This window comes from Rhinatrema bivittatum, chromosome 6, assembly GCF_901001135.1.
Source record: "Rhinatrema bivittatum chromosome 6, aRhiBiv1.1, whole genome shotgun sequence".
Lineage (NCBI taxonomy): Eukaryota > Metazoa > Chordata > Amphibia > Gymnophiona > Rhinatrematidae > Rhinatrema > Rhinatrema bivittatum.
In genome coordinates this window covers 247,218,921-247,244,067 of record NC_042620.1, presented here as the reverse complement: position 1 = coordinate 247,244,067, position 25,147 = coordinate 247,218,921, and the positions used below count along the sequence as shown (strand labels likewise).

The 25,147-nt window shown below is 40.8% G+C and overlaps 1 protein-coding gene across 3 annotated transcripts in view; it reads right to left on the bottom strand.

Moving 5' to 3' along the window:
• Positions 1–25,147, bottom strand: part of FTCD (formimidoyltransferase cyclodeaminase) — a 296,425-nt gene that overhangs the window by 219,051 nt on the left and 52,227 nt on the right. For all 3 annotated transcript variants that reach the window (XM_029606737.1, XM_029606736.1, XM_029606738.1), the window contains 2 exons: positions 7,552–7,689; positions 2,673–2,804 (listed from right to left, as the gene is read on the bottom strand). In XM_029606737.1, coding sequence (XP_029462597.1) covers positions 2,673–2,804; positions 7,552–7,689 — 270 coding nt within the window. The remainder of the gene's footprint in view (positions 1–2,672; positions 2,805–7,551; positions 7,690–25,147) is intronic.

The following is a 25,147-nucleotide window of genomic DNA, read 5'->3' as shown; positions in this document are numbered from 1 at the left end:
TATATAATTGGGTTGGAAATGGTAAGCTTGACTTGTGATTGGCTTTGGACATAGCAACTAATATTAGAATATGATTCACAGAAATGTGTAATAAAATTGCACCTTGTTTGTTGGTTCCTTATGTATTCAATGATATGTTTGAATTGTGTTATTGATGGTCCAAGCTCATAAGAGCTAGAGCAGCTTTGAGATTGCCACTTGTCCTGCTTTCCTTTTTTTTCCTGTTGCAATAAAACCGCAATAGGAAGTCCAGATCTGAGATGTGAAATAATTCTTTTATTGCCACTTTAATCTTTGCAATAGCTGTGAATTTAGCTGCTCTCCAGTAGGCAACAGTCCAGGGGTCTGAGTCCTTACTCAGGCCAACTATTTTTATAATGGGAAAACCCTCAGTATCCTTCTAAATCAGCTCAACTAGATCCTTCTCCCTTCCCTTTAGCATGTCACATCCCCCCTCACCTCCAAAGATTATTGGGGAGAAGGAAGGGAACTGTGACTGCCGTCGTCTTCCATGGAGCCATTGACATCAAAATCTGCAGGAACTCTTTGAAGATGCCTCAAACACACTGTACGCTTTGTGATGGGCCCATCCCCTCCTCTGCAGTGGTTTCATTGGTAACAGGAAACCCATGAGAAGAGGCGGGGTGTGCCACATGCCTGAAACTGCATGCCAGGTGACAGGCCCTGCACTTGAGTTCTCTTTAGAAATTTCTGCTGCTGCTGTTGCTTAAGGTTTTTTAAAATTACGAGTGGAATAGAATGGGTGAATGTAAATTGGCTATTCACTCTTTCAAAAAAATACAAAGACTAGGGCACACGCCATGAAATTAGTAAGTAACACACTCAAATCAAATCAGAGGAAATTCTTTTTCACTCAACACACAATTAAGCTCTGGAATTCATTGCCAGAGGATGTGGTTAAGGTAGTTAACGTAGCTGGGTTTATAAAGTTTTAAATAACTTCCTGAAGGAGAAGTCCATAAACTGTTATTCAGCAAGTAGACTTAGGGGATAATTTTCAAAAGGATTTTCATGCTTAAAACTGTGTTTTACACATGTAAATGCATTTTACGCGAGTAAGTGAGCTTTTGAAAATTACTACAATATATGCCATTGAATTGTCAATAGGTTTTACACGTGTAAATGCGCTTTAAGCATGTAAATGAGCTTTTGAAGATTGCTAAGATAGTATGTTACATTTATGCATGTAATTCATTTGAAAATTATCTCCCCATGGAATAGCCACTACTTATCACTGTGCTATAGCAGCATGAGATCTAATTACTGCTTGGGTACTTGCCAGGTACTTGTGACCTGGATTGGCCACTGTTGGAAACAGGATACTGGGTTTGATTGACCCTTGGTTTGGCCCAGTATGGCAAATATCATGTTCTTCTGCTGCTGGCCTCATGGAAGAGGATAGTGGCTGCAGGCCCAAATGGAGGCAAGGCAGCAGGCGTGGTAATGCTTTGGCACCTATCAGATTTTGGCACGAGCTACAACGCCTATACCTAAATCCAGGCCATCTCTTCTCTGTCCTCCCTTTTGCACACTCTTTTTCCTCTGCCCCTGGCCTGTTGGTCCATTTGAATTAAAATTTTATCTCCTGAAAAAATATCTATTTAATCCTAGCAATTGCAATCATGCCCACTAAGTGCCCACTGGAACGGTAACTTTCAAACAGCTGCGTGGGGCATATATATAAGCGCATATGCCAGCTTACATGCATGGACGCGGCCATTTTATAACATATGCACGTATATGCATATATGGAATAAAAGTGGCAGTACACGCGTACTTGAACGCACAATTTTATATGGGCGCGCTCATATGTGTGCAAATTTCAGCTCTACCGCGTAAGTGGGGGGATTTTATTACATACGCATGCCATGCAATTACCAGTTTCCCCAGTTCGTTCAGTTAAAGGCTAGGACTTCCTAACACCCCTAACCCTTCCTAACCTCCCTTTTATCCTTTTAGACCCAACCTTTCAGTCCTCGCTGTCTAGCCTCATTTTATTTTATTATACTAGTTACAAGCCATCCATAGCAAGAGTGAAGATACGTGGATAGGGAACCCAGCTCGTGCTCCTGTGCGTAAATAGTTGTGCGCTGTTTTAATGCTAAAATCCGGGAGCACCCATGCCTCATCTGGACCACGCCCATGCCCTGTGCCCTTTTTCCCCAAAAAAGTTTGGGCATGTACCAGGAGATGCACACACACTTACGCATTTTTTAAAATCTGCACGGCATGCACCGGCCCAAGAAACGCACGTACCTCCCGGCTTTAGCGCACTCCGAGCTCTTAAAATTTACCCCTAAGTGTCACTGCAGTCAAGGAGATAATACCACTGACTTCCAGCCATAGCAGCCATGCCCTCCCCTCTTCCCCACACACTCACTTTACTGGGAAAACAGAAGGTGAATAGACAACAATATCTCAAGGAAATGTAAAATTGATTTCTATTTGCTTCATTAATATTTCTCTGACTAACAAAAGGAACTGCCTTGTTACCTTTTTCTTTCAGCAGCAGAAGAAAAGCAATCTAACTCAAATACGTAAATATGTAAATTACTGAGTTACAGCCCTCTCTATCTGCCAGTACTCAAACAGCAGGCACTGGAGATGGAGTGACCTGCAGTTAGGTTTAAGAGTTATAGGTTAAGAGTTACCAGGCGGATTTTGTGCTCCTCTTCCAGGATGAACAAGTTTTCCTTTTGCATGTAAAACTCTGCTGCTTGAAGAACGGCCAAAAGAGGCACCAGACCCACCAGTTGGGAGCCCACCACAGGCAAGTTCAGGACCTAAAGACATCAGAAAAGAGAGAAGGAATGGATTAATTGTGCTGATGCTTCATTGATCCATATGAAGGAAAGGGAATTCCTCTCCAGCCCAATACCCTGCTCTTTCCCTCCTGCACTTTCCAATCCTACCCTTGTATTCTCCAGTCCTCTGACATGTTACCCTAGCACTTCCTCCTTCCTACTTCTCTTTCCCCCCAACTCATATACCCTCTTCCCATACTATCCTTCTCCCTCATTAACCTCCCTCTCGTGCTCTGCTCTCTTCTATCCACTTTCTATACTCCACAGTATACTATTGCTGGGCTTCCTATACAGCATCCTCCCATACCACCATTCTCACACTTCTCTGCACCTTTCTCCCCTTTTTCCCATCTCTTGTGCTGCCTTCTCTCCTGCCACCCTCTTCCTGCAAAAAGAAACAAAACAAGTTTTCACAGTCAAGGTCTGTCATAAAAGTTTCTGATGCCAATGTTCTGTTACTGATTATCAAAGTGCATACACCTAAAATGTTAAATCTGCCCTTTAAGGGGGCAGTTTTTCAAATACTTGCACTGCTTTATAGGCCAGTGTGTACCTTGTATCCATGGACTTGCAAGCAAATTTTCAAAAGGCAAACTCCCTGTGGATTGAAGGTTTTGCCACCCCTAGGTACTCTTGGTGCTGTCATCCCATCCTCCCATTAGGTCAGACATCAAGCAGCCCCCCAGGATCTGGGGAATAGTATCGGAAGTTAAGGGAGAAAGGATCTGAATTGCAGTGATGGGGATGAGGAAGGAGGCAGCTCCCTTACCATGGTTTGGCCCTGCTCCCCCTTGTATCCCGTTGTGAAGGAGTTTATAGGAGAAAACCCTGGGACACCTTAAATGACCAGCTTCAGAGATCTGGCCTGGTCCAATTTAAGCCCTATAGCAGCAGGAAATCCTAATCTGGGGCAGTTCCTTGGCGAGAGGGAATAACTAGCCAGGCCCTGGAGGGGCCCCAGAGGAGAGAAGAAAGCCTAGGGAAGGCTAGCATTGCTAAGGTTTGACTAGTATTATGAACTTTGTTTTGAAACTGATCAGATAAGCAGGGTGGTTTCTATTTTGATTTTTCTGTCTTTAATCAATAAACATTTATGAGAAAATCACCAGCCTGGTTCAGTCCTCTGGCAACCAGTGACCATTCATGATGCCACATATGGTGTTAATTCAGGGATTTCTACACTAAGCCTTGCCTAGGTAGAGAACCACAAAAAGAGAAAGACATTTTTTTCCTTGTGGCCAGAGATTATTTTTACAGCAGACTAAGGAGTGTAGATCCTCCTGGAGAGAGCTACTTACATATGGGCCGATACAGTAAAAATCGCAGGAGAGCGGGCGAGCGCCCATTCTCCCGGCGCGCACAGGCCACTCTCCTGTGCGCGCGATTCAGTAACTTAATTTATTTAAATTAGGGTCTGCGGTAAAAAGAGGCGCTAGGGACACTAGCATGTCCCTAGCGCCACACTAGCATGTCCCTAGTGCCACATTTGAGAAAGCTCTATTCCACAATTCTTGTGCTTTATAATTTCTAGTAAAAGGTAACTGCAATAAATACATATTTTTGGAACAAAAAGCACATACTGGACTATACCATTTTATATTTTTCTGAAGCATGCAAGGCATAGTTGCATGCAACAATTTAAATATTATGATCAACATTTTAAATTTTGCTCTGTACCTTACTGGCAGCCAATGCAACGTCCAAAATACTGGGCTTATATGTTCATATTTTTTCATACCTGTTAAAGCTGAGCTGCAACATGCTGTATTAATTGCAGCACATATGCTAATTTTGCAGGTAAACCTATACAAATAATGCTACAAAAATCAATATGCTCTAGTACAAGAGACTGAAGTATTGTTCTGAACATATCCATTGGTATTACATATTTCAATGGCCTAAGCATCTTCATCTTATAAAACACTATTTTCACTATATGCTTTTCTGGGAGTTCATACTAAGCTGTGAATCCAAATACACTCCCAAACTTTTTATTTCTGATGATATTTATAACTCCATTTCCTCAAAAGTTATCATTGCCTTATCCATTATTCCAGAATTTTCTCCCATGCACAAAAGCCTTAATCTTTGAAATATTTAAAACCAAACCATTGTTTCACAACCATCTCTTTACTTCACTCTCCTTCTCTTAGAGGTCACGGTGCAGAAGAGCTACTGGGAGCTACGCAGAGTACTGTAGATCTTACTGCAACCTGGTTATGTTATACTGTGAATAAACATTTCAGTTGGATCTACTGACATCGGCAGGCTATGATTAAGCCCACTGCCCATAAATAGATAGCAGGCCATGGTTAAGTTTATTTATTTATTTATATATAGACTTTTCTTTGCCGACATTCGTGAGGCACATCATACCGGCTTACATTGAACTGAAAGGAGGAAAATACAATGAACAGAATAACATGTCATAGTTAAACGCAAATGGTGTAAGATAAAAGTATCGTAAAAACATTCAGAGATTATATATAATAACATAAAAGAACTAAATAGCTATGGAGGAAAAGGTAGAAAGAAAGAAAGAGAAACTTTGTTCAAACTAAGAAAACTTTATCCCCCATACAACCAGTACATGCAAGGTTGTGACTGTGATCAACCCCTGCAGACAGATCTGCAAACAGAATGCATTGTTAAATAATCTGTCTGCCCACCATCAACTCTCCAGTCTCCCTCTCATCTTTTGACTCTTCATCCTCCCTTGAAGTATAAAACATCCTTAAAAAATTAAAACCATCATCTCATCCCTCCGAAACCATCCCCACAAAACTCCTGCTAGCTATCCCCGAGGTGATTGCCAAACCCCTCTCAAATATCCTTAACTGTTCCCTAGAGCATGGCACAGTCCCTAAAGTTCTTAAACAAGCAGTAGTAAAACCCCTACTCAAAAAACCCAATCTTGACCCAGACACCTTATCCAATTACAGACCTGTCTCTAACCTACCCCTCCTAGCTAAAGTTATTGAAAAAGTTGTCAACTCCCGTCTCTCCGATCACCTGGAACAAAACAACATTCTCCCATCTACACAACACGGTTTCAGAAAGCACTTAAGTACTGAAACCCTGCTGCTCTCCCTACACGATACCCTCATTAAAGGAACCGACTCAGGTACCTCTTATCTAATTGCCATGCTTGACATCTCGGCGGCATTCGACACAGTCAATCACGATGTCCTCCTCAACATACTCAGGAGTATCGGGATCACTGGCAATGCCCTATCCTGGATACGATCATATCTCCAGGATCGCCTTTTCACTGTATTAGTAGATAACAATGAATCTGACCCCATTAATCTTCCCCAAGGTGTTCCCCAAGGTTCCTCCCTCTCCTCTACCCTATTTAATATTTACATGCTTCCCCTCACTACCCTCCTCACTAACCTCCACATCAAGCATTTCATTTATGCCGACGATGTGCAACTCATCTTCCCATTCTCTGACTCTCTCCATACTGCTCTGCTTAACTGGGAAGCCTGTCTTTCCTCTATCAACAAATTACTAAATGACATGCAACTAGCTCTAAATCCCAGCAAGACTGAACTCTTAATCATATCTAATAGGCCACCGCTCCCAGACATCCCACCTGCATACTCATCCACATCTTTCCCATCACACGTTCGCAACCTTGGTGTCCTTATTGATAACCATCTTACTTTCAAACCCTTCATCAAATCTATCATCAAGGAATGCTATTTCAAGCTCCAAACTATAAAAAAACTCAGACCACTGCTACACTTTTCTGATTTCCGCACTGTACTCCAGTCTATCATTTTATCTAAGGTAGACTATTGTAATGCACTCTTTCTAGGCATTCCCGCCACCTATACCAAACCCTTACAACTACTACAAAACGCTGCCGCTAGGATACTATCAAATTCAAAAAAAAGAGATCACATCACCCCCACACTTATCGAACTTCATTGGCTCCCTATACACTCCCGAATTCTCTATAAAGCCCTTTCCATCATCCACAAAAGTCTGTTGAACTCTAACCTCAATTGGATTAACCCCCCACTCCTCCCCCGTACCTCGAATAGACCCACACGTACAGCCCTCCAAGGAACCCTACGTGCCCAACCCATCAAATCTTTCAAATTATCATCTACCATAAGCAGAGCTTTCTCTCTCGCTGGCCCCTCCATATGGAACTCCCTGCCTCCCGATATACGCCTGGAAACATACACACCCACTTTCAAGAAAAAACTGAAAACATGGCTCTTCCAGCAAGCTTACCACACATCACCTGCCATTACATAAACCCCCACTGTTTAACTAAAAATTGAGTAACTAAGAATTTGCTACATGACTTGGAATCTATTTCTCGGAATATGTCTCATGCCCATCGATTTTGTACTTTGACTCGGCTAATTATGTAATTAGCTTTTGTAAATAGTTGTGATTTTACTGATTTTGCTGTATCTATTTATTGATATCACGGACGCTCGCGGCATAGTCAGCTCTATACCCTATCCCACTTTTAACCACCTTGTTCTCAGTTACATGTAAGGACCCTGCCCAAAAGTTAACCTGTTTTTTCAATGTTATATGTAAGGGTTCTGCCCATTTGTTCCTTTTTAACTGTAAACCGATGCGATGTGTAAACGGTCATCGGTATAAAAGAAACTTTAAATAAATAAATAAATAAATAAATAAATCCACTGTTTCTTCCCATGTTCCTAGAAAAGAAATTCTCTGACTACTAGCCTCTTACCTTGGCTTCGTTGCAGACCTCCTCATATACGTCATGCAAACCACTGATCTCGAAATCCAGCAGATTGGCAGAAACCTGAGCCAAATTTTTCTCATCAAGGTACCAGCTGATTGCCTGTACCTTCTTCAAGCGTCCAGGCTAGAAGATATAAAAATACATCAAAGAATCACATCCAAGTCCACTTTTCCTTCCCCCAAATTTTGATATAGTATCACACACTTCTCTAATTTAATAGATTTAATGCTGCTTGGGATCACACTAGATCAAGGGTAAGTAACCTTTCTGAAATGGTATGCCAAGTACTCAAATGCCACAAGCCGGTCGGAAAAAGACTGGCATGTTGAGAAACTATACCACTGTACCATGCGGTGAGGGAATTGCATCCTTAAACTAAATCTTATCAATCTATTTTAACTCCTATAAAAATATTGTTTAGTTACCAACAGTGGCATAGTCCAGAACTGAGTTTTTGGCAAACAGTCTCTTGCTCTTTTCTCTAGCGTCAACCCCCTCTTCCTTCCCCTCCCAACAAAGGATGCAGAGCAGAACAAGGACATTTTCCCTTACCACTCACCATTGAAAAATAAATTTTCAAAGTCCAGTGTTACCTCAATAACAGAAACACAAACTCCCTCCACTACCAGAACATCGTGCAATAATTCAAAACCCTGCAAAAGCTATACCCAGAACCTATAGCACAAACTGTGAGACTCAAACAGTAATAATCCTATCTATGAAAAAGAAATACTGTAAGTATTCAACAAGGCCCTAAAACTTCAATACACCTCCCATTAGGAAAACAGAACAAGACAGACTGCTATAGATCTCTACCCAGAAACTACATTATAGCAAAATATTTCACCTCAGTCGCACATGCAGAACAGATCCTCACTAGGTTCAGAATAAAGAGACTATAAAGTACAAATACAATCATGCAAAAACTTAACTGGAAACTACAACAACCCAGACTTTGCATGCAGTGCAATAAATGTTAAACAGAAATATCGCTATTCCTTATAAAACATCAATCAAAATTAAGAACTAGAAAACGTTAGTCATAATAGTAAAACCATTCTAATAAAAATAATAAATATTTCAAAACAGCTGATGAATAGAATAACATCCAATAATTAAAACATATAGGGGTAGATTTTCAAAGGGTTTCACGCGTAAGATAAATGGGCAACCCCCGTAAACCTACCCCTGCCTCCCCCTGTGTGTGCCGAGCTTATCTTGCATAGGCTCGGCGGTGCGTGCAAGCCCCAGGACACGCGTATGTCCCGGGGCTTGCAAAAAGGGGTGGGGCGTGGGCGGTCCGGGGGCAGGGCGGGGCGGGGCCTGAGCCTCCAGGCACAGCGGCCATTTGCTGCTGTGCCCGGGATTGCAGGCCGGCCGTCAGCCGGCAGGCGTAACTTCTTCAACAAAGGTAAGGAGGGGTTCTAGGTATGGCTGGGGGAGCAGAAGGAAAGTTCCCTCCGAGACCGCTCCAATTTTGGAGTGGCCTCGGAGGGAACGAAGGCAGGCAACGCGGCTCGGCACGTGCAGGTTGCACAATTGTGCACCCCCTTGCGTGCGCCAATCCTGGATTTTATAACATGCGCGCGGCTGCGCGCGCATGTTATAAAATCAGGTGTAGATTTGTTCGCACCGGGTTGTGCGAACAAATCTGCGCCCAGGTTTTAAAATCTGCCCCATAATTTTTTTTTTTTTAAATGTACCAAACGCCAATAAAATATTTCAAAACATCAGACAAATTATATAAAACCAATAATTAAAACTAATATGAAAGATTTTGGAAGCAATACATCATTAGTGTCCTGGCTGCTCTTTTGTGACAGGCACAAAGACACAGTGCGACTACACAAACTGTAAGAGAACACTGAAGAATGCCTTCTTAAGACTGAGAGTCTGAGGGGGCAATTGGGAGCAGCAAAAATAGGGGGATATATCTATAGTACCTGAATATAATCCACTTTGAAGTGCAGAAAAGTAGAATATAAATAAAATTAAATTAAAAAAATGCTGCATAAAACTTAGCTCTAGAAGAACCCACTTTATTTTGTGCTTCAGCAACGGTCATATTTACTTTATAACATTTATTTACTTCTAGGAAGAACTGATATTTCAACATGTCTAACCCTAAGAGCAGCAAAAGAGAAACATCCCTCTCTTTGCCTTCTGGGACTTAACAATTGAAATATGATTTGCATACAGTGGAGAAAAGGGCAGCAGGCAAGGCGACCACACCAACTGACTCTCTACTGCTAGAGCGGAAACATCTGAAGAAACTGTAAAAAAAAAAAAAAAAAAAAGAATAACAAAACTACTAATGAAATTAGGCTAAAGATTACAGCGATATCACATCCTATAGGCCTTTACCAATATCAATTGGAAAAGGCAGAATAACACTGAAATCTATCATGGAATCATTAATAGTGTTATAAAATCAAGTTAAATGTATCAAAATGCAACAGAAGGACTTGGAGGATTTGGCCAATAGGAACAAAGGTAATAACATCTGGGATTATCAGGAGGCATCAAAGGTACTGAAATGATTGTATTCTTGGAGAAGTTTATACCCTTGATTCTTGGCCTCCAATTCCTTATAACTCTGGAAATAGAGCAGGTCTATAGAGTTCCATCTTGGTCTTTGAAAAATGTTAATTTTATAAGACATGTGGTGATAAAATTGCTCAGATACCCCCAAGTGCTGGAGATCTTGAACGCATCAAGAGCTAAATCACGTCTCACACATAAGGGCAGGAAAACTGTATTTGTTTCTGATCTCACTAAGACTACAGCTCAACTTAGAAAGGCATTTCTAAGCATGAGGATACAACTTAAATATTTCAGTGCTAACTTTGGCATTCTATATCCAGCTCAGATTCATCTAACTCTGCAAACAACATTAAAACTTTCAATTCCACAGAGGAGTTTAAGATTTACCTTCAAGAGCATTTTGGACATAATCGCATGGTGCATGTCGGCTGATAAAGTCTTCTAGTTATTTTGCAGGTTTTTCTATCCTGGCTTATTATATTTCTGATGCTGTTTGTTAAATAACAACTGTGTGTTCTTTTTTCAGTGTGCATCAGTGCTTAACAATCTGAGTGTTGAATTGCTCAGTTAATCTCTTGAAGCCTGTTGGATTTTTGGACTAAAGTTCTCCTTGACAGTTTTGAATATTTATTTATTTATATTTCTTTATAAGGCTAATTTTTTTTATAACATATATCAATGTGCCTTAATAAAGAAGCAACAATCTTCATTTTAAGTTTCCTTATATATTTTCTGTAACTTCACCTAGCTGTTTATTTTCATTTTGATGATGGGTTTAATGACAACTTTCTTTTTTGGAACACAGTGTTATACCATAGTTTATGGTGGGGGTTTGGGGAAATTAGGGCATATAACTGGGAAATCTATCTTAGAGCCTGATTCACTGAGGTTTTTCTCCCATTCTGTGTCTATGGGAAAAATGCTTATAGTAAATGAGGCCCTTAATTTATTTTTATTTTCTCTCTAATGTTTCATTTTTCTGTTTTCAGCAGTACATTGCTTGCTGCTGTTTAATTTCAGGTGAGCTGATACAGCTAGATTGGATTTCAATGATTACCCTGCCCACCTGATGTCATGGTCCTTGGCTTCACCACTACACATGCTCCTTTGTAGCCATCTTCACAGTCTTTGCCCAAATTCCTGTTGGGTCTATATATTATCCACATTGACTACAATGACACCACCGATGGCAAGGCCCACCTGAAGGAGCTGCTTGGTTTCATGGTGTCTGCCCTTTGGGCTACTTTCCTCTACAAGGAGGAATGACTGCCAATGTATATTATATCTCAGGATTCTGTGCTGGAGGTCATTAGTTAGCTTTTGAATTTGCATCCGAGACTGTGGCCAGTGCCTACCAGTCTTATGGTTCAATTGGCCACTATTGTGTTAAAAGAGATTTTTTGTCTTTTTCAAAACCAGTTTTCTCTGCAGATCTCAGGAGCAGCAATGGATGCTACATGAGCTCCTTCTTTGGCCAATTTGATTATGGCTGATTTTGAATCTTGCTGGTTGGGCAGTCCTCCATTCCAGGCAGGTTTGTTGACATGGAGGCAATACATCCACAATTTATTTATTTATTTTTATTTAACAATTTTTATATACCGACATTCGTTTGGAAAACATCACATCGGTTTCCATAGAACAAAAAATAGCCAACAGGGCTTTACATAGAAACTGAATAAAGTAACTAGAGAGGTGGGGGGGGGGGGGGGGGGGGGGAGGTGTGTGGGAGGTAGGGGTGTAATAGGAAAATATTGGGAGAACTGGGAAGGAGGGGTAGAGGGATAAGGGAAACAAAGGATATGCTGTACAAGTAAGTTCGAGGTAAAAAACATAAATATTAATTATAGCTTATGTACAATAGTAATACAGTGGGAGGAGTTAGGAGAGGGGGTTTTCTCTTTGGATGGTAGATGAGTCATTATTTGCCTTTTCTGATTTGTTCAATTCCCATGACACCAATTTAAAATTTACTATGCAATTTGACAAGACTTCAATTTCTTTGTTGAACATTTTAGAGGCTAAGATGAAGAATAACTGTCATAGATGTGACAGCTTACTAGGCTGTGACATAGTTGACATAGCCTAGCAGGTGAACCTACTAGGCTCACACCGACAACAGGTGGACTAGCTCTTACAGGGACTGGTTCTAGAGCTTCACCTATACCAGCCCCGTTACCTGCAGGTTGAGATTTTGGGTTCCAGGGGCCAGCAGGGCTTAGGCAAGAATCCTGTCAGGAGCAGTCAGATGAAGCTGAATAGTAGGCAAAGGTCAAGGCTGACTGCGAGCAACCGTTGTCCAGGTCCAGGCCGAAGTCAGGGCAAACAGCAGGCAGAAGAGTAGTGAAATCCATAGAAAGGGTCAGAACCAGGAGTAAGGCAAAGATGGTCAAACAAGACAAACACAAGGCACTGGGGACCAAGACACAAGCAGAGCAAGGCAAGGTAACAAGGAGACAAGAGAATGCAAGGAAACAAGGAGGCAATATAAAGCACAGAGGCAGCAAGCAACACTTACTGTCAGGCAGAAGGACCTATTGCTGAAGCAAGACTTGGAATGTGGCTAGGATTTAAATACCCAACCACGTGACATCATCATTGAGCATTAGCGGTTCAGTTTCCTTCTGCGGAACCTTCAAGTGTTGGTGGCGTTCAGGGGTAAGTGCAACCAGTCACGAGATTTCCCACGGCCAACAAAAATGTTACCATGGCTTTTCAACTTCTTTATATTATAAACCCACTAACTATAATTTTACATAAGAATATAAGATTTGCCATACTGAGTTAGACCAAAGATCCATCAAGCCCACTATCCTGTTTCCAACAGTGGCCAATCCACTTCACAAGTACCTGGCAAGATCTCCAAAGATCAAAAGATTCTATGCTGCTTATCTAAGTGACAAGCAGTAGATTTCCTCAAGTTCAACTTAATAATAGTTTTTGAGTTTTCCTCCCGGAACTTGTTCATAACTTTTATAAATCCTGCTACACCAACAGCTTTCACCAGTGGCATACCTAAAGTATTTGGCACCTGTGGTGGATACTTCCTTTGGCACCTCCCCCCCAGATGTACTTCTCTGTCCCTCCTCCCCCTCCCCCCACCCACTGATCTCTGGTTCCCCTCTCCCTCACACAGGCTCTCTCTCTTGCACACACTTTCACACACCCCTTCACACAGCTCCCTCTCTCATACACAAACATGCACCCTCACTCCCATACACACATACAGATATACTCTAACACACACATAGACAAAAACACACTCTCTCTCACTTCCTACCCTGCTCTCCATCACAAGCACAGCAGCAGTTTCCTCCTTCAGCCCCCGCAACAGACGGGAACTCTTTATTTTTCTTGAGGTGGCACAGGAGCTGGTGTGACTCTATTTCCTGCATCTTCAGTGGGGAGGGTAGAGCACCGATGTTGCTCTTCCTCCTGCTTTGGGCTGCAATTGCATGACCTTTCCTTCTTCCCGCCCGCACAGACCCACCACTTCCTCTTCTGGGCCCCGGGTGGCAGGAAGAAGAAAAGGCTCCAGACCCGTGGCATTCTAGATGGCTGCCCAGTGCTCCCAGCGCTCATGGCCTGGAGGCCTCCCTCTTCTTCTAGCACAAGTGGGATGGGCTCCACTTGTGGCCGCTGAACTCTCAGATGTCAACCAGGCAGACCGTACACCCCCCCCCCTCCTTAGTATGCCATTGTCTTTCACCACATCCTCTTGCAACGAATTCCAGAATTTAATTATGCATTGAGTAAAAAAATATTTTCTCCTATTTATCTTAAATATATCACCTAGTAATTTCATTAAATGTTCTCTAGTCTTTTTAAGAACATGCCATACTGGGTCAGACCAAGGGTCCATCAAGCCCAGCATCCTGTTTCCAACAGTGGCCAATCCAGGCCAAAAGAACCTGGCAAGTACCCAAAAAATAAGTCTATTCCATGTAACCGTTGCTAATGGCAGTGGCTATTCTCTAAGACAACTTAATTAATAGCAGGTAATGGACTTCTCCTCCAAGAACTTATCCAATCCTTTTTTAAACACAGCTATACTAACTGCACTAACCACATCCTCTGGCAACAAATTCCAGAGTTTAATTGTGCATTGAGTAAAAAAGAACTTTCTCCAATTAGTTTTAAATATGCCACAAGCTAACTTCATGGAGTGCCCCCTAGTCTTTCTATTATCCGAAAGAGTAAATAACCTGTTCACATCTACCCGTTCTAGACCTCTCATGATTTTAAACACCTCTATCATATCTCCCCTCAACGTCTCTTCTCCAAGCTGAAAAGTCCTAACGTCTTTAGTCTTTTACTTTTTGAAAAAATAAACAACCAATTCACATTTATCCATTCCACTCCACTCATTATTTTATAGACCTTTATCATATCTCCACTTCTCCAAACTGAAGAACTCTAATTTCTTTAGCCTTTCCTCATAGGAAACTCATTCCATCCCTTTTAGCATTTTTGTCACCCTTCTCTGTACCTTTTCTAATTCTGCTATAACTTTTTTGAGATACAGCGACCAAAACTGCACACAATATTCAAGGTGTGGTTGCTCCATAGAGCAATACAAAGGCATTATAATATTCTCTATTTTATTCTATCCTAATAATTCTGAGCATTTTGTTTGCCACCACACACTGAGTGGAGCATTTCAACATATTGGGAGTATCAGCCAGTTATAAGTGCCTGGCAAGTCACTCACCTCGATCCTACGTTCATTGTTGCTAAACCGAAGGATTTCTACATGTTTTTTAGTTTTATTTGGCTTCCTTGATTTTAGCGTTCAACCACTCCCCATTTGGACGTCACAGAGAGCGCGAGGAAAAAAGAAATTTAAAAAGAACATCTCCTCTCTGGCGCCACACGCCAAGAGTCGTGCGCCTAAAGGAACGTGACCAAAGGAGCAGGCCCCTTGGCGCGCCCCTTTGCTCAGTCCCTTAAGTAGTTCCTCATTACCTATACTCCAAACCAACCTAACCTCTCCACAATGCTCTTCACAGATCAACTTAGAAAAATACCTGTTTTAACTCACAATTGCAACATAAAATCAGATAAAAAATATTCTAAATACAGGCCACATAGTCTCCTCTCAATTCCCAACTTTCACCTTCCTCATATAACAAATCTTACATTCATAACGCTAATCTTATTTTAAAAAATTACCTATTCTCCATGATCTTATTGACTATCGTCCAGAAATTTGCTGCATTACAGAATCCTGGCTAAAGGAATATGATATTGCCTTGATAAATCAATTACCCAAAACATTATATGACATCTACTCGCTACCCAGAAAAAAAAGAAAGGAGGTGTCCTCCTATTTCTGGCTCTAAAAAAATACAAATTCATATCTCACAATATCAGTTCAATCCTCTCACTTGAAATTACCCTTTACAAATTAAAATATCTACAAATTATACTACTATATGCTCCACCTGGTCTCCTAGAATGCAACCCCTCATCACTCATCGAAAACATTACAAACAATATCAATATGAATAACCCAGCAATTATTCTAGGAGATTTTAACTTACACGTTGACAAATCTCCCCCCTACCGTTCTTGCCAACTCATTCTAGATACCTTATCAGCAATCGCCTTCAATCAAATAGTTAAAATTATCAACCCAAAAATCAGGACATATATTAGACCTTATATTCATAAATGACATGATTGAACTAAAAAAACCCACTATCAACAAAAAATCTCCCATGGTCTGATCACAAGCTTATTGAGACTAAATTTTACTTAAATACCTTACACCTTGACCATCATAATCAAACCAAATGTATCAAATTTATCAAGCTATGCTCCAGTGATTGAAATCCTGCCTAATTATTTAAAATCCATAAACAAATCTGACATCAAGTCTGCTGTGAATTCTTGGCTCACCATTACTTCAGAGATAGCAAAGAACAAATGTCCAAACATCAAGAAGATAAACAAGCATATAAAAATAAAGCACCATGGTACACTCAAGAACTTCGGAAAATCAAGAAAATATTTAGATCAACAGAAAAAAATGGAGAAAAAAACCCAACAGATCAATTAAAAGATAGATACAAAACTATTCTCCACATATACAAAACAGATATCAATAAAGCCAAAAAAGATTTCTAAGCTGAAAAAATACACAAATACCAATTCAATCCCAGAAAACTTTTCACATACATCAAAGAACTTACTCAACATAGCAAGCCCCCTTTGCCCAAAGGCACCAATTAATCACATGTGATGACTTTGCCATTTTCTTCAGAGACAAGATACTCAACCTCATCTTGAATATGCCAGCAATTAATGAATATACCATATCTCTTCCAAACAAACTTAACTCAAAATTGTATCTTTTTTATACTACTGCTTCTACTGAAGTTCAAAATATCATCCAAAAAATTAATCCTGCATCTCACCCAATTGATACCATCCCAATAAAAATACTTAAACTAGCCTCCAACATCATTGCTAGACCAATTGCAGACATAATAAATCTCTCGCTGAATGAAGGCATTTTCCCTAACAAATTAAAATGTGCTGTGATTAAACCAACGCTCAAAAAAATCACACCTTGACCAATCTGACATCACCAACTTCAGGCCTATTTCCAACCTCCCCTTCATAACCAAAATACTTTAAAAAATTGTTAATCAGCAACTCTCAGATCACTTAGAAAAGCATAAAATACTTTTTCCAGCTCAACATGGATTTAGAAGCACTCTTAGCACAGAAACCCTGTTAATTTCTCTTTCCAACTCTATCCTAAGAGGATTATATAACAACCAAAAATTCATCTTCATACTCCTTGATATACCAGCAGCCTTTGACACCATAAATCAGAATATTCTTCTGAAAAGATTAAAAGAAATTGGACTATGTGACATCACCATCAGTTGGTTTACATCATACCTATCCAACAGATCATACATAGTCACAATTAATTACAAAGAATCCAGACAAATATCACTTCCACATGGAATTCCTCAAGGATCTTCATTATCATCTACACTTTTTAATATATATTTACTTCCGCTATGTAAACTCCTCTCATATCTTAAATTATCATTTTACATTTATGCTGATGATGTTCAAATTCTTCTCCCTATAAATGACAACTTAACTACTACACTAAACCTTTGGAACACTTACCTCAATAAAATCCAACAATTATTAGTGCAAATGGCCCTCACTATCAACCATAGTAAAACAGAAATTCTCTTTATATGCAACAAATCCTCACCTGTATCTGACCTCCATCTCAACAATTATATAACTTACAAAAAAATTATACTCAATGTGAGAGCCTTGGGAATCAATTTAGACTCCGAACTATATTTTAAGAAACACATCAACAACATAATAAAAGAAGGATTCTACAAGCTTCAAGTACTAAAGAGGATCAAAACTCTCCCCCACCATCAAGATTATTGTACAGCTTTACAATCCCTCTTATTTTCCAAATTAGATTATTTTAATGCAATACTATGTGGCTTACCTGCTTCCACTGTTAAATCGCTTCAACTTTTTCAAAATCCTGCAGCAAGATCACTCAATAACACCAAAAGATCGGATCACATTACTCCAGTACTCAAAGATCTACACTGGTTGCCAATCTCGTACTGAATTCAATATAAAATTTTATCTCTTATCCATAAAGCTCTATATAACAACAAAATGAAATGGATGGATATGATACTTCATTTTCAAATCCCAAAGAGAAGTCTGCGCTCCGCTAATAGTGATCTCCTTGCAACTCTCTCTCCAAAGTTCTCCCGTCTCAAAACAACAAGAGATCACGCCTTCTCAATAGCTGGGCCACTCTTATGGAATACCCTCCCCACTGATCTAAGACTTGAGACATCATCACAAACTTTAAAAAAAAACAAAAAAGCAAAAACATGGCTCTTTAAGAAAGCATTTACAACATAATATGAAGAATCGCCATTCAGTTTAACTTATTTGATCCTTATATTGTCTCTGTTTTCCTTTTTTATTAATTATTCCTCTCTTGTTTTATTATCTCCTTTTCTTTTACCTATCACAATGTAACCTTTTTCTTTTTCAATTTGTTATATGTAAACCAATGTGATGACATTTGTTGAATGTCGGTATATAAAAAGCAAATAAATAAATAAATAAATAAATATTATCCAACATGATGCCTAGATCCTTTTCCTTGTTGGTGACTTTCAATGTGGAACCTTGCACCATGTAGCTATAATTTAGAGATGAGCTTAGTTTTTCCGTGTCGGGTTGTATTTCGGTTTGGGCGCCTCGTTGAAAAATTACGTTTTCCTGTGGGTCGATTTTCAGCGGCGCGGGTCGGAAAAAACGAGTTGGAAAGCAAATCGAAAAAAAAAACTGAATCAGGAAAAAAACCATCCCAACCCTTCAATTTTACTTTATTACAACCCTCCCACCATCCTGATCTCTCCCCAAGACTTAGTAAAAGCCCTGGTGGTCCAGCGGGGTCCCATGAGCGATGTCTCCCTCTCAGGCCATCGGGCCTACCATGAATCAAAATGGCGCCGGTGCTCTTTGCCCTTCCAATGTCACAGGGGCTACCGGTGCCATTGGTCGGCCTCTGTCACATGGTAAGAGCAATGGACGGCCGGCACCATCTTGTGCTCCTACCATGTGACAGGGGCCGACCAATGGCACCGGTAGCCCCTGTGACATAGTAAGGGCAAAGGCTATCGGCGCCATTTTGAATACTGGCAGCCGATGGCCCGAGTGCAGGAGATCACTCCAGGACCCATGCTGGACCACCAGGGACTTTTGGTAAGTCTTGGGGGACCCTCCTGATCCCCTCAAAGCTTGCCAAAAGTCCCTGGTTGTCCAGCGGGGGTCCTGGAGCAATCTCCTGCACTCGGGCCGTTGGCTGCCAGTGTGCAAAATGGTGCCGATAGCCTTTGCCCTTACTATGTCACAGGGGCTACCGGTGCCATTAGTCAGCCCCTGTCACATGGTAGGAGCAGAAAATGGTGCCTGCCATCCATTGCTCCTACCATGTGACAGGGGTCAACCAATGGCACCGGTAACCCCTGTGACATCGTAAGGGCAAAGGGCACCGGTGCCATTTTGATTCATGGTAGGCCATATGGCCCGAGAGGGAGACATCGCTCATGGGACCCCGCTGGACCATCAGGGCTTTTACTAAGTCTTGGGGAGAGATCAGGATGGTGGGAGGGTTGTAATAAAGTAAAATTGAAGGGTTGGCGTGTTTTTGAGGGTTTTTTTTTAAAATAAATGTGCCCCTCTCCCCCGTACTAACCCGAAAAATGAATTTTCCCTGAAGTTCAGGGAAATCCGTGTCGGGGTTCAGGCCCCCCGAATCATGACGAATTAGGCAATTTCAGTGAAATTGCCTAATTCGTGATAAACTAATGCACATCTCTACTACAATTTGGGTTGCTCTTCCCTACATGTATCACTTTGCACTTGTCCAGTTAAATATCATCTGTCATTTGGATGTCCAGGTCCTATTCTTGCAATTTCTCACAATCTTCTTGTGATTTAACAACTTTGAAAAATTTTGTATTATCAGCAAATTTGATTACCTCACTCATTATTCTTATCTCTAGGTCTTTTATGAATATGTTTTAAAGCAGCAGTCCTAATATAGATCCCCGGGGCACTCTACTATTTACCTTTTCCATTGTGAAAATTGACCATTTAGCCTTATTCTGTTTTTTATCTTTTAATTAGTAATCAGCCCACAATAAAACATTGCTTCCTAATTCACGATTTTATAATTTCCTCAAGTGTCTCTCATGAGGTACTTTACCAAATGCTTTCCGAAAATCCAGATAAACTATATCAACTGGATTATCTTTATCCACATGTTTATTCATGCCTTCAAAAAAATATTGCAAATTGGTGAGGCAAGACTTCCCTTGGCTAAATCCATGTTGACTTTGTCCCATTAAATTATGTCTATCTATATGTTCAGTAATTTTGCTCTTTAGAATAGTTTTCAACCATTTTTCCTGTAATTTCCAGGATCACCCATGGAAACCTTTATAAAAACCAGAGTTACATTGGCCACCCTCCAATCTTCAGGTACCATAGCTGATTTTAATGGTAGTTTACAGATTACTAACAGTAGGTCTGAAATTTAATTTCTCAGTTCTTTCAGCAGTCTGTGATGTATACAGTCTCGTCCAGGTGATTTGCTACTCTTTAGTTTGTCAGTTTGCCCTAGTTCATCTTCCAGGTTCCCTGAGATTTGTTTCAGTTCCTCTGAATCATCACCGTTAAATATCATTTCTGGCATGGGTATCTTCCTTACATTTTCCTCAGTAAAGACTGAAGCAAAGAATTAATTTAATCTCTCTGCTATGGCCTTGTCCTCCTTAGCGCCCCTTTTACTTCTCGATCATCTGATTCTCTCGCAGACTTTATGCTTCAAATGTACCTGAAAAAGGTTTTCCACAAGCAGTTTCTTTTCAAACCCTGCCTTTGCCTTCCTTATTAATGCTTTGCATTACATTAATATTTAAGCTTTACATCTTCAGAATAATCTTCCTTTTTCTCAGTTTTTGAGATATCAAAGAATTTATTAAAATAGTCAAGATTTCAAAGCACATGCCCAAGATTTAGCATCAAGATTTTCATGTCAAGGATTACCCATATCCATGGTGAGACAATTTATAAGCAGACACATTTCATGGATCACAATCTTCTTTTATGACCAAGGAACAACCAGAATCTTATGAGATTGGAGGATTTTTTTTTTGTATGTTTTGACATTTAAATTATTTAAGATTATTAAGATACATTGGCATATGCTTACTTTACAAAAATGTTTTTAAGTACCAGTACATTTTTCTTTCAGCAGGAACTGGAATTTACAACATATGTTGGTTTCCTCTGCTTTGCAACCTATGGTGAATACATAGGCCCATTCGATCAACTTTTGTGGGATTATGTTACAGTTGACAAATTTTGAACATCCTGTTACACATAAAAAAAATGTCTATATTTTGTGTCTGATTGTTAATCAATGTTTGTTATCTATATGTTGATCTGCTCTATCATCTATTACATGTGGGCAAGACCATTAGACATTTAAGGAAATGTCTTTCTGAATGTAAGAGCTGTTTAGCTACTTGCAGGATGGAGGCTCATTAGATGAACACTTTTTATAATTCTCTCACTCTTTTTAAGAACTCTGCTATGTCATTATTGAGGAGATATTCCCAGATTTACAGAAAAGAGATTTAAATCATTGCCTCATATTTACAGAACAATGGATTTCCTGGCTCAATACTTTACATTCTGCAGGTTTGAACATTAAATTTCAGCAATGAAATATTTTGTGATACATCATCTTTTTTGCTGTCATGTGACTGAGATGCAGGACTTGCCACGGTCTTGGAGTTAAATGTCTTCTTTATTTTTCTTGATTTTTTTGAACTTGTGGGAAGCACATTTTTGCACAGGATTATCACATGCAAAGTGTTTATTTTCTGAAGGGTTTTATGCTGGTGATGAGCTGTGGATAGGCCAGTGATTCCATACTTAAATGTTTGTGCTATGGTTGGACTCTGTTAGGCGTTTCTTTAATTTTTTCTATATTCTCGATAACTCTTGAAAATTTATTTTTGTTCAGGGATTATTCCTTAAATTTTGATGTTTTTTAAGTTGTAGTCATTGATTATTCCATTTTTGTTTTGTTTTGCTTTTATTTTAATGAGGGCCAACTATTTCACTACTCTGCCATCAGCCATAAGCAATGGAAACTCATGACGTCCCTTGCCATTGAGAATATAATTTCACTAGGAAAAGAAATGCAGGTCTAACCAGACCATGGTTTTTTGTTCCCACCTTGCCAATGGATCTATAGCCATATCTTCAATGGGCTCTCTGAGAAAGTGTGCCACTGAAATTTGTTCTGGGGTCTTCTTTACTAGAACAGGGGGGCTTGTGGGTCTCTGCTGATAACTGCTATAGCCATGATCTGTATCTGGAGAGCCCGTTCAGTGTAAGTCTGTGAACTGGCTCCAGATTTTCAGGACAAGCCGAGCCAATCCTGCACTGCCTAGCTGGACTTGTAGTTCTAAGGGCTCTACTGATTTCCCTAAGAAATGGAAGATTACAAGTCCATGAAAAAAGGGGCAGATTGGCCTATTGAGGCATCAGGCATGCCCTGGCGGGCCGATCACAAAGGTCACATAATGAAAGACAGCAGCATGACTTCTGCATTGGTTGCTTGCTGTGCTGTATCCCCATGCTCTAGTGAGCAAACAGCCTAAAGAATAGAGATGTGAATCGTGTGATCGATCGTCTTAACGATCGATTTCGGCTGGGGGGGAAGGGAATCGGATCGTCGCGGTTTTGTTTATTTAAATATCGTGTAAATCGTAAATCGGGGGAGGGCGGGAAAACCAGCACACTAAAAATACGGCGTATGGCCGGCGTATGGCCGGCGCCATTTTGTACGGCAAAACGATTCGAGTGCAGGAGGTCGTTCCCGGACCCCCGCTGGACTTTTGGCAAGTCTTGTGAGGGTCAGGAGGCCCCCCCAAGCCATATGACAGGGCAAAGGTAGCGCCGGCGCCATTTCTACAACGCACCGGATCTAGGTGTCATAGTGGATAACACATTGAAATCGTCAGTTCAGTGTGCTGCGGCAGTCAAAAAAGCAAACAGAATGTTGGGAATTATTAGAAAGGGAATGGTGAATAAAACAGAAAATGTCATAATGCCTCTGTATCGCTCCATGGTGAGACCACACCTTGAATATTGTGTACAATTCTGGTCGCCGCATCTCAAAAAAGATATAATTGCGATGGAGAAGGTACAGAGAAGGGCTACCAAAATGATAACGGGAATGGAACAACTCCCCTATGAGGAAAGACTAAAGAGGTTAGGACTTTTCAGCTTGGAGAAGAGACGACTGAGGGGGGATATGATAGAGGTGTTTAAAATCATGAGAGGTCTAGAATGGGTAGATGTGAATCGGTTATTTACTCTTTCGGATAGTAGAAAGACTAGGGGGCACTCCATGAAGTTAGCATGGGGCACATTTAAAACTAATCGGGGAAAGTTATTTTTTACTCAACGCACAATTAAACTCTGGAATTTGTTGCCAGAGGATGTGGTTAGTGCAGTTAGTGTAGCTGGGTTTAAAAAAGGATTGGATAAGTTCTTGGAGGAGAAGTCCATTACCTGCTATTAAGTTCACTTAGAGAATAGCCACTGCCATTAGCAATGGTTACATGGAATAGGCTTAGTTTTTGGGTACTTGCCAGGTTCTTATGGCCTGAATTGGCCACTGTTGGAAACAGGATGCTGGGCTTGATGGACCCTTGGTCTGACCCAGTATGGCATTTTCTTATGTTCTTATGTTCTTACAGCAGCGGGCCGCCACTGCAGCCCAGGCCAGCAGGGCCAAAGGAAAAGAAGAGAGAATAGGCAGTGAGCTGTTGCTGGAGCCCAGGCTGGTGGGGCTGAAGGAAAAGATGAGAAATGTGGCAGTGGGCCACCTCCGGAGGCCAGGCTGGTGGCACCGAAGGAAAAAAAGAGAGAACGGACGGTGGGCCACCACAGGAGGCACAATTGTATGAGAGAATTTGGGAGCCTGCTTGTGTGTGTGCCTGTGAAAGAGAGAGAGTGTGTTTGGGAATCTGTTTGTGTCTGTGAAAGGGAGTTTGGGAATCTGCTTTTGTGTGAGTGGTGTGTAAACTTGAGAGAGGGTGTTTGGGAGCCTGCTTGTGTATATGTCTGTGGAAGAAGGTTTGGGAGTCTGTTTATGTCTGTGTCTGTGAAAGAGAGGAATGGAGTTTGGAATTCTGCTTATATGTGCCTGTGTGAGAGAGAGTGAGTTTCGGAGCCTGCTAGTGTGTGTGTGCCTGTGAGAGAGAGCGGGAGAGTTTAGGAGACTACTTATGTCTGTGTCTGTGAAAGAGAGGAATGGAGTTTGGAATTTTGCTTATATGTGCCTGTGTGAGAGAGAGAGAGTTTCGGAGCCTGCTTGTGTGTGTGCCTGTGAGAGAGAGAGGGAGAGTTTAGGAGACTACTTATGTGTGTGCCTGTGAAAGAGAGTTTGGGAGCCAGATTGTGTGTGCCTGAGAAGAAAATTTGGGCGCCTCCTTGAATATGTGTGTGTGTGTGTGCCTGTGTGAGAGAGAGAGATTGGATACTTGCTTGTGTGTATGTGTATGAGAGAGAAATTAGGAGCTTGCTTTCATGTGTGGGAGAGATTGGGAGCCTGCTTGCATGAATGAGATTGTGTGCATGGAGGAAAGAGAAATGATTGCACCCTCTCTCTCCTCCTAATAGTCTAAGACAATCTTAGGATGACTGGAAATCAAATATCCCCCGGTATGGAAAGCAGTGGATTTTTTAAATCTTTATTAGTTTTAATTATTAGGTATTATTTGATGTGTCTCCCAAATACCAATAATATTTGAAGACAATAAATAAAAAAAAAAAATATGGGGTCCATAGTCGGCAAATTTAGGACAGCCCTGTGGCCTGACCAGAGTTAGCCGGATAAGTTATCCAACTAACTCTGAATATTGAAGGTTAGCCAAATAAGTTATTCAGTTAACTCGACTCATTGCCGATCCAACCATTTCCTGCCTATGGTGCCCATAGCCAGATATTCAGCTCTACCACTTAGCTGGATAAGAACAAAATATCCAGCAAAGTTTTTTTTTAATATCGGTCTCTGAGTTTTCAATTATTGGATATTCTTTTTGTAAGCTGTTTTGAAATATTTGTTCCTTTAGCTTCAGGTGAATTTTAAAAGCCCTGCGTGCACCAAAACTGGGAGATATGCGAGTATCTTGGGCTAGTGTATGCCAAGCATTGACCCAGATCGTGCCTTGGACCTTCTCTTGCTTGCTACCTGCCTCGCTGACCCAGATTGTGCCTTGGATTTTCTCTTGCTTGCCACCTGCTGCTGGACCAGATTGTGGCCTGGACCTTCTTTTATCGATGGCCAACCCAAGGGTACTGGATTATGCCCTTGACTGGGTAACTTGCTGTGGTCCAAGGGCAAGTCAAGGTAAGACTATTACACTAT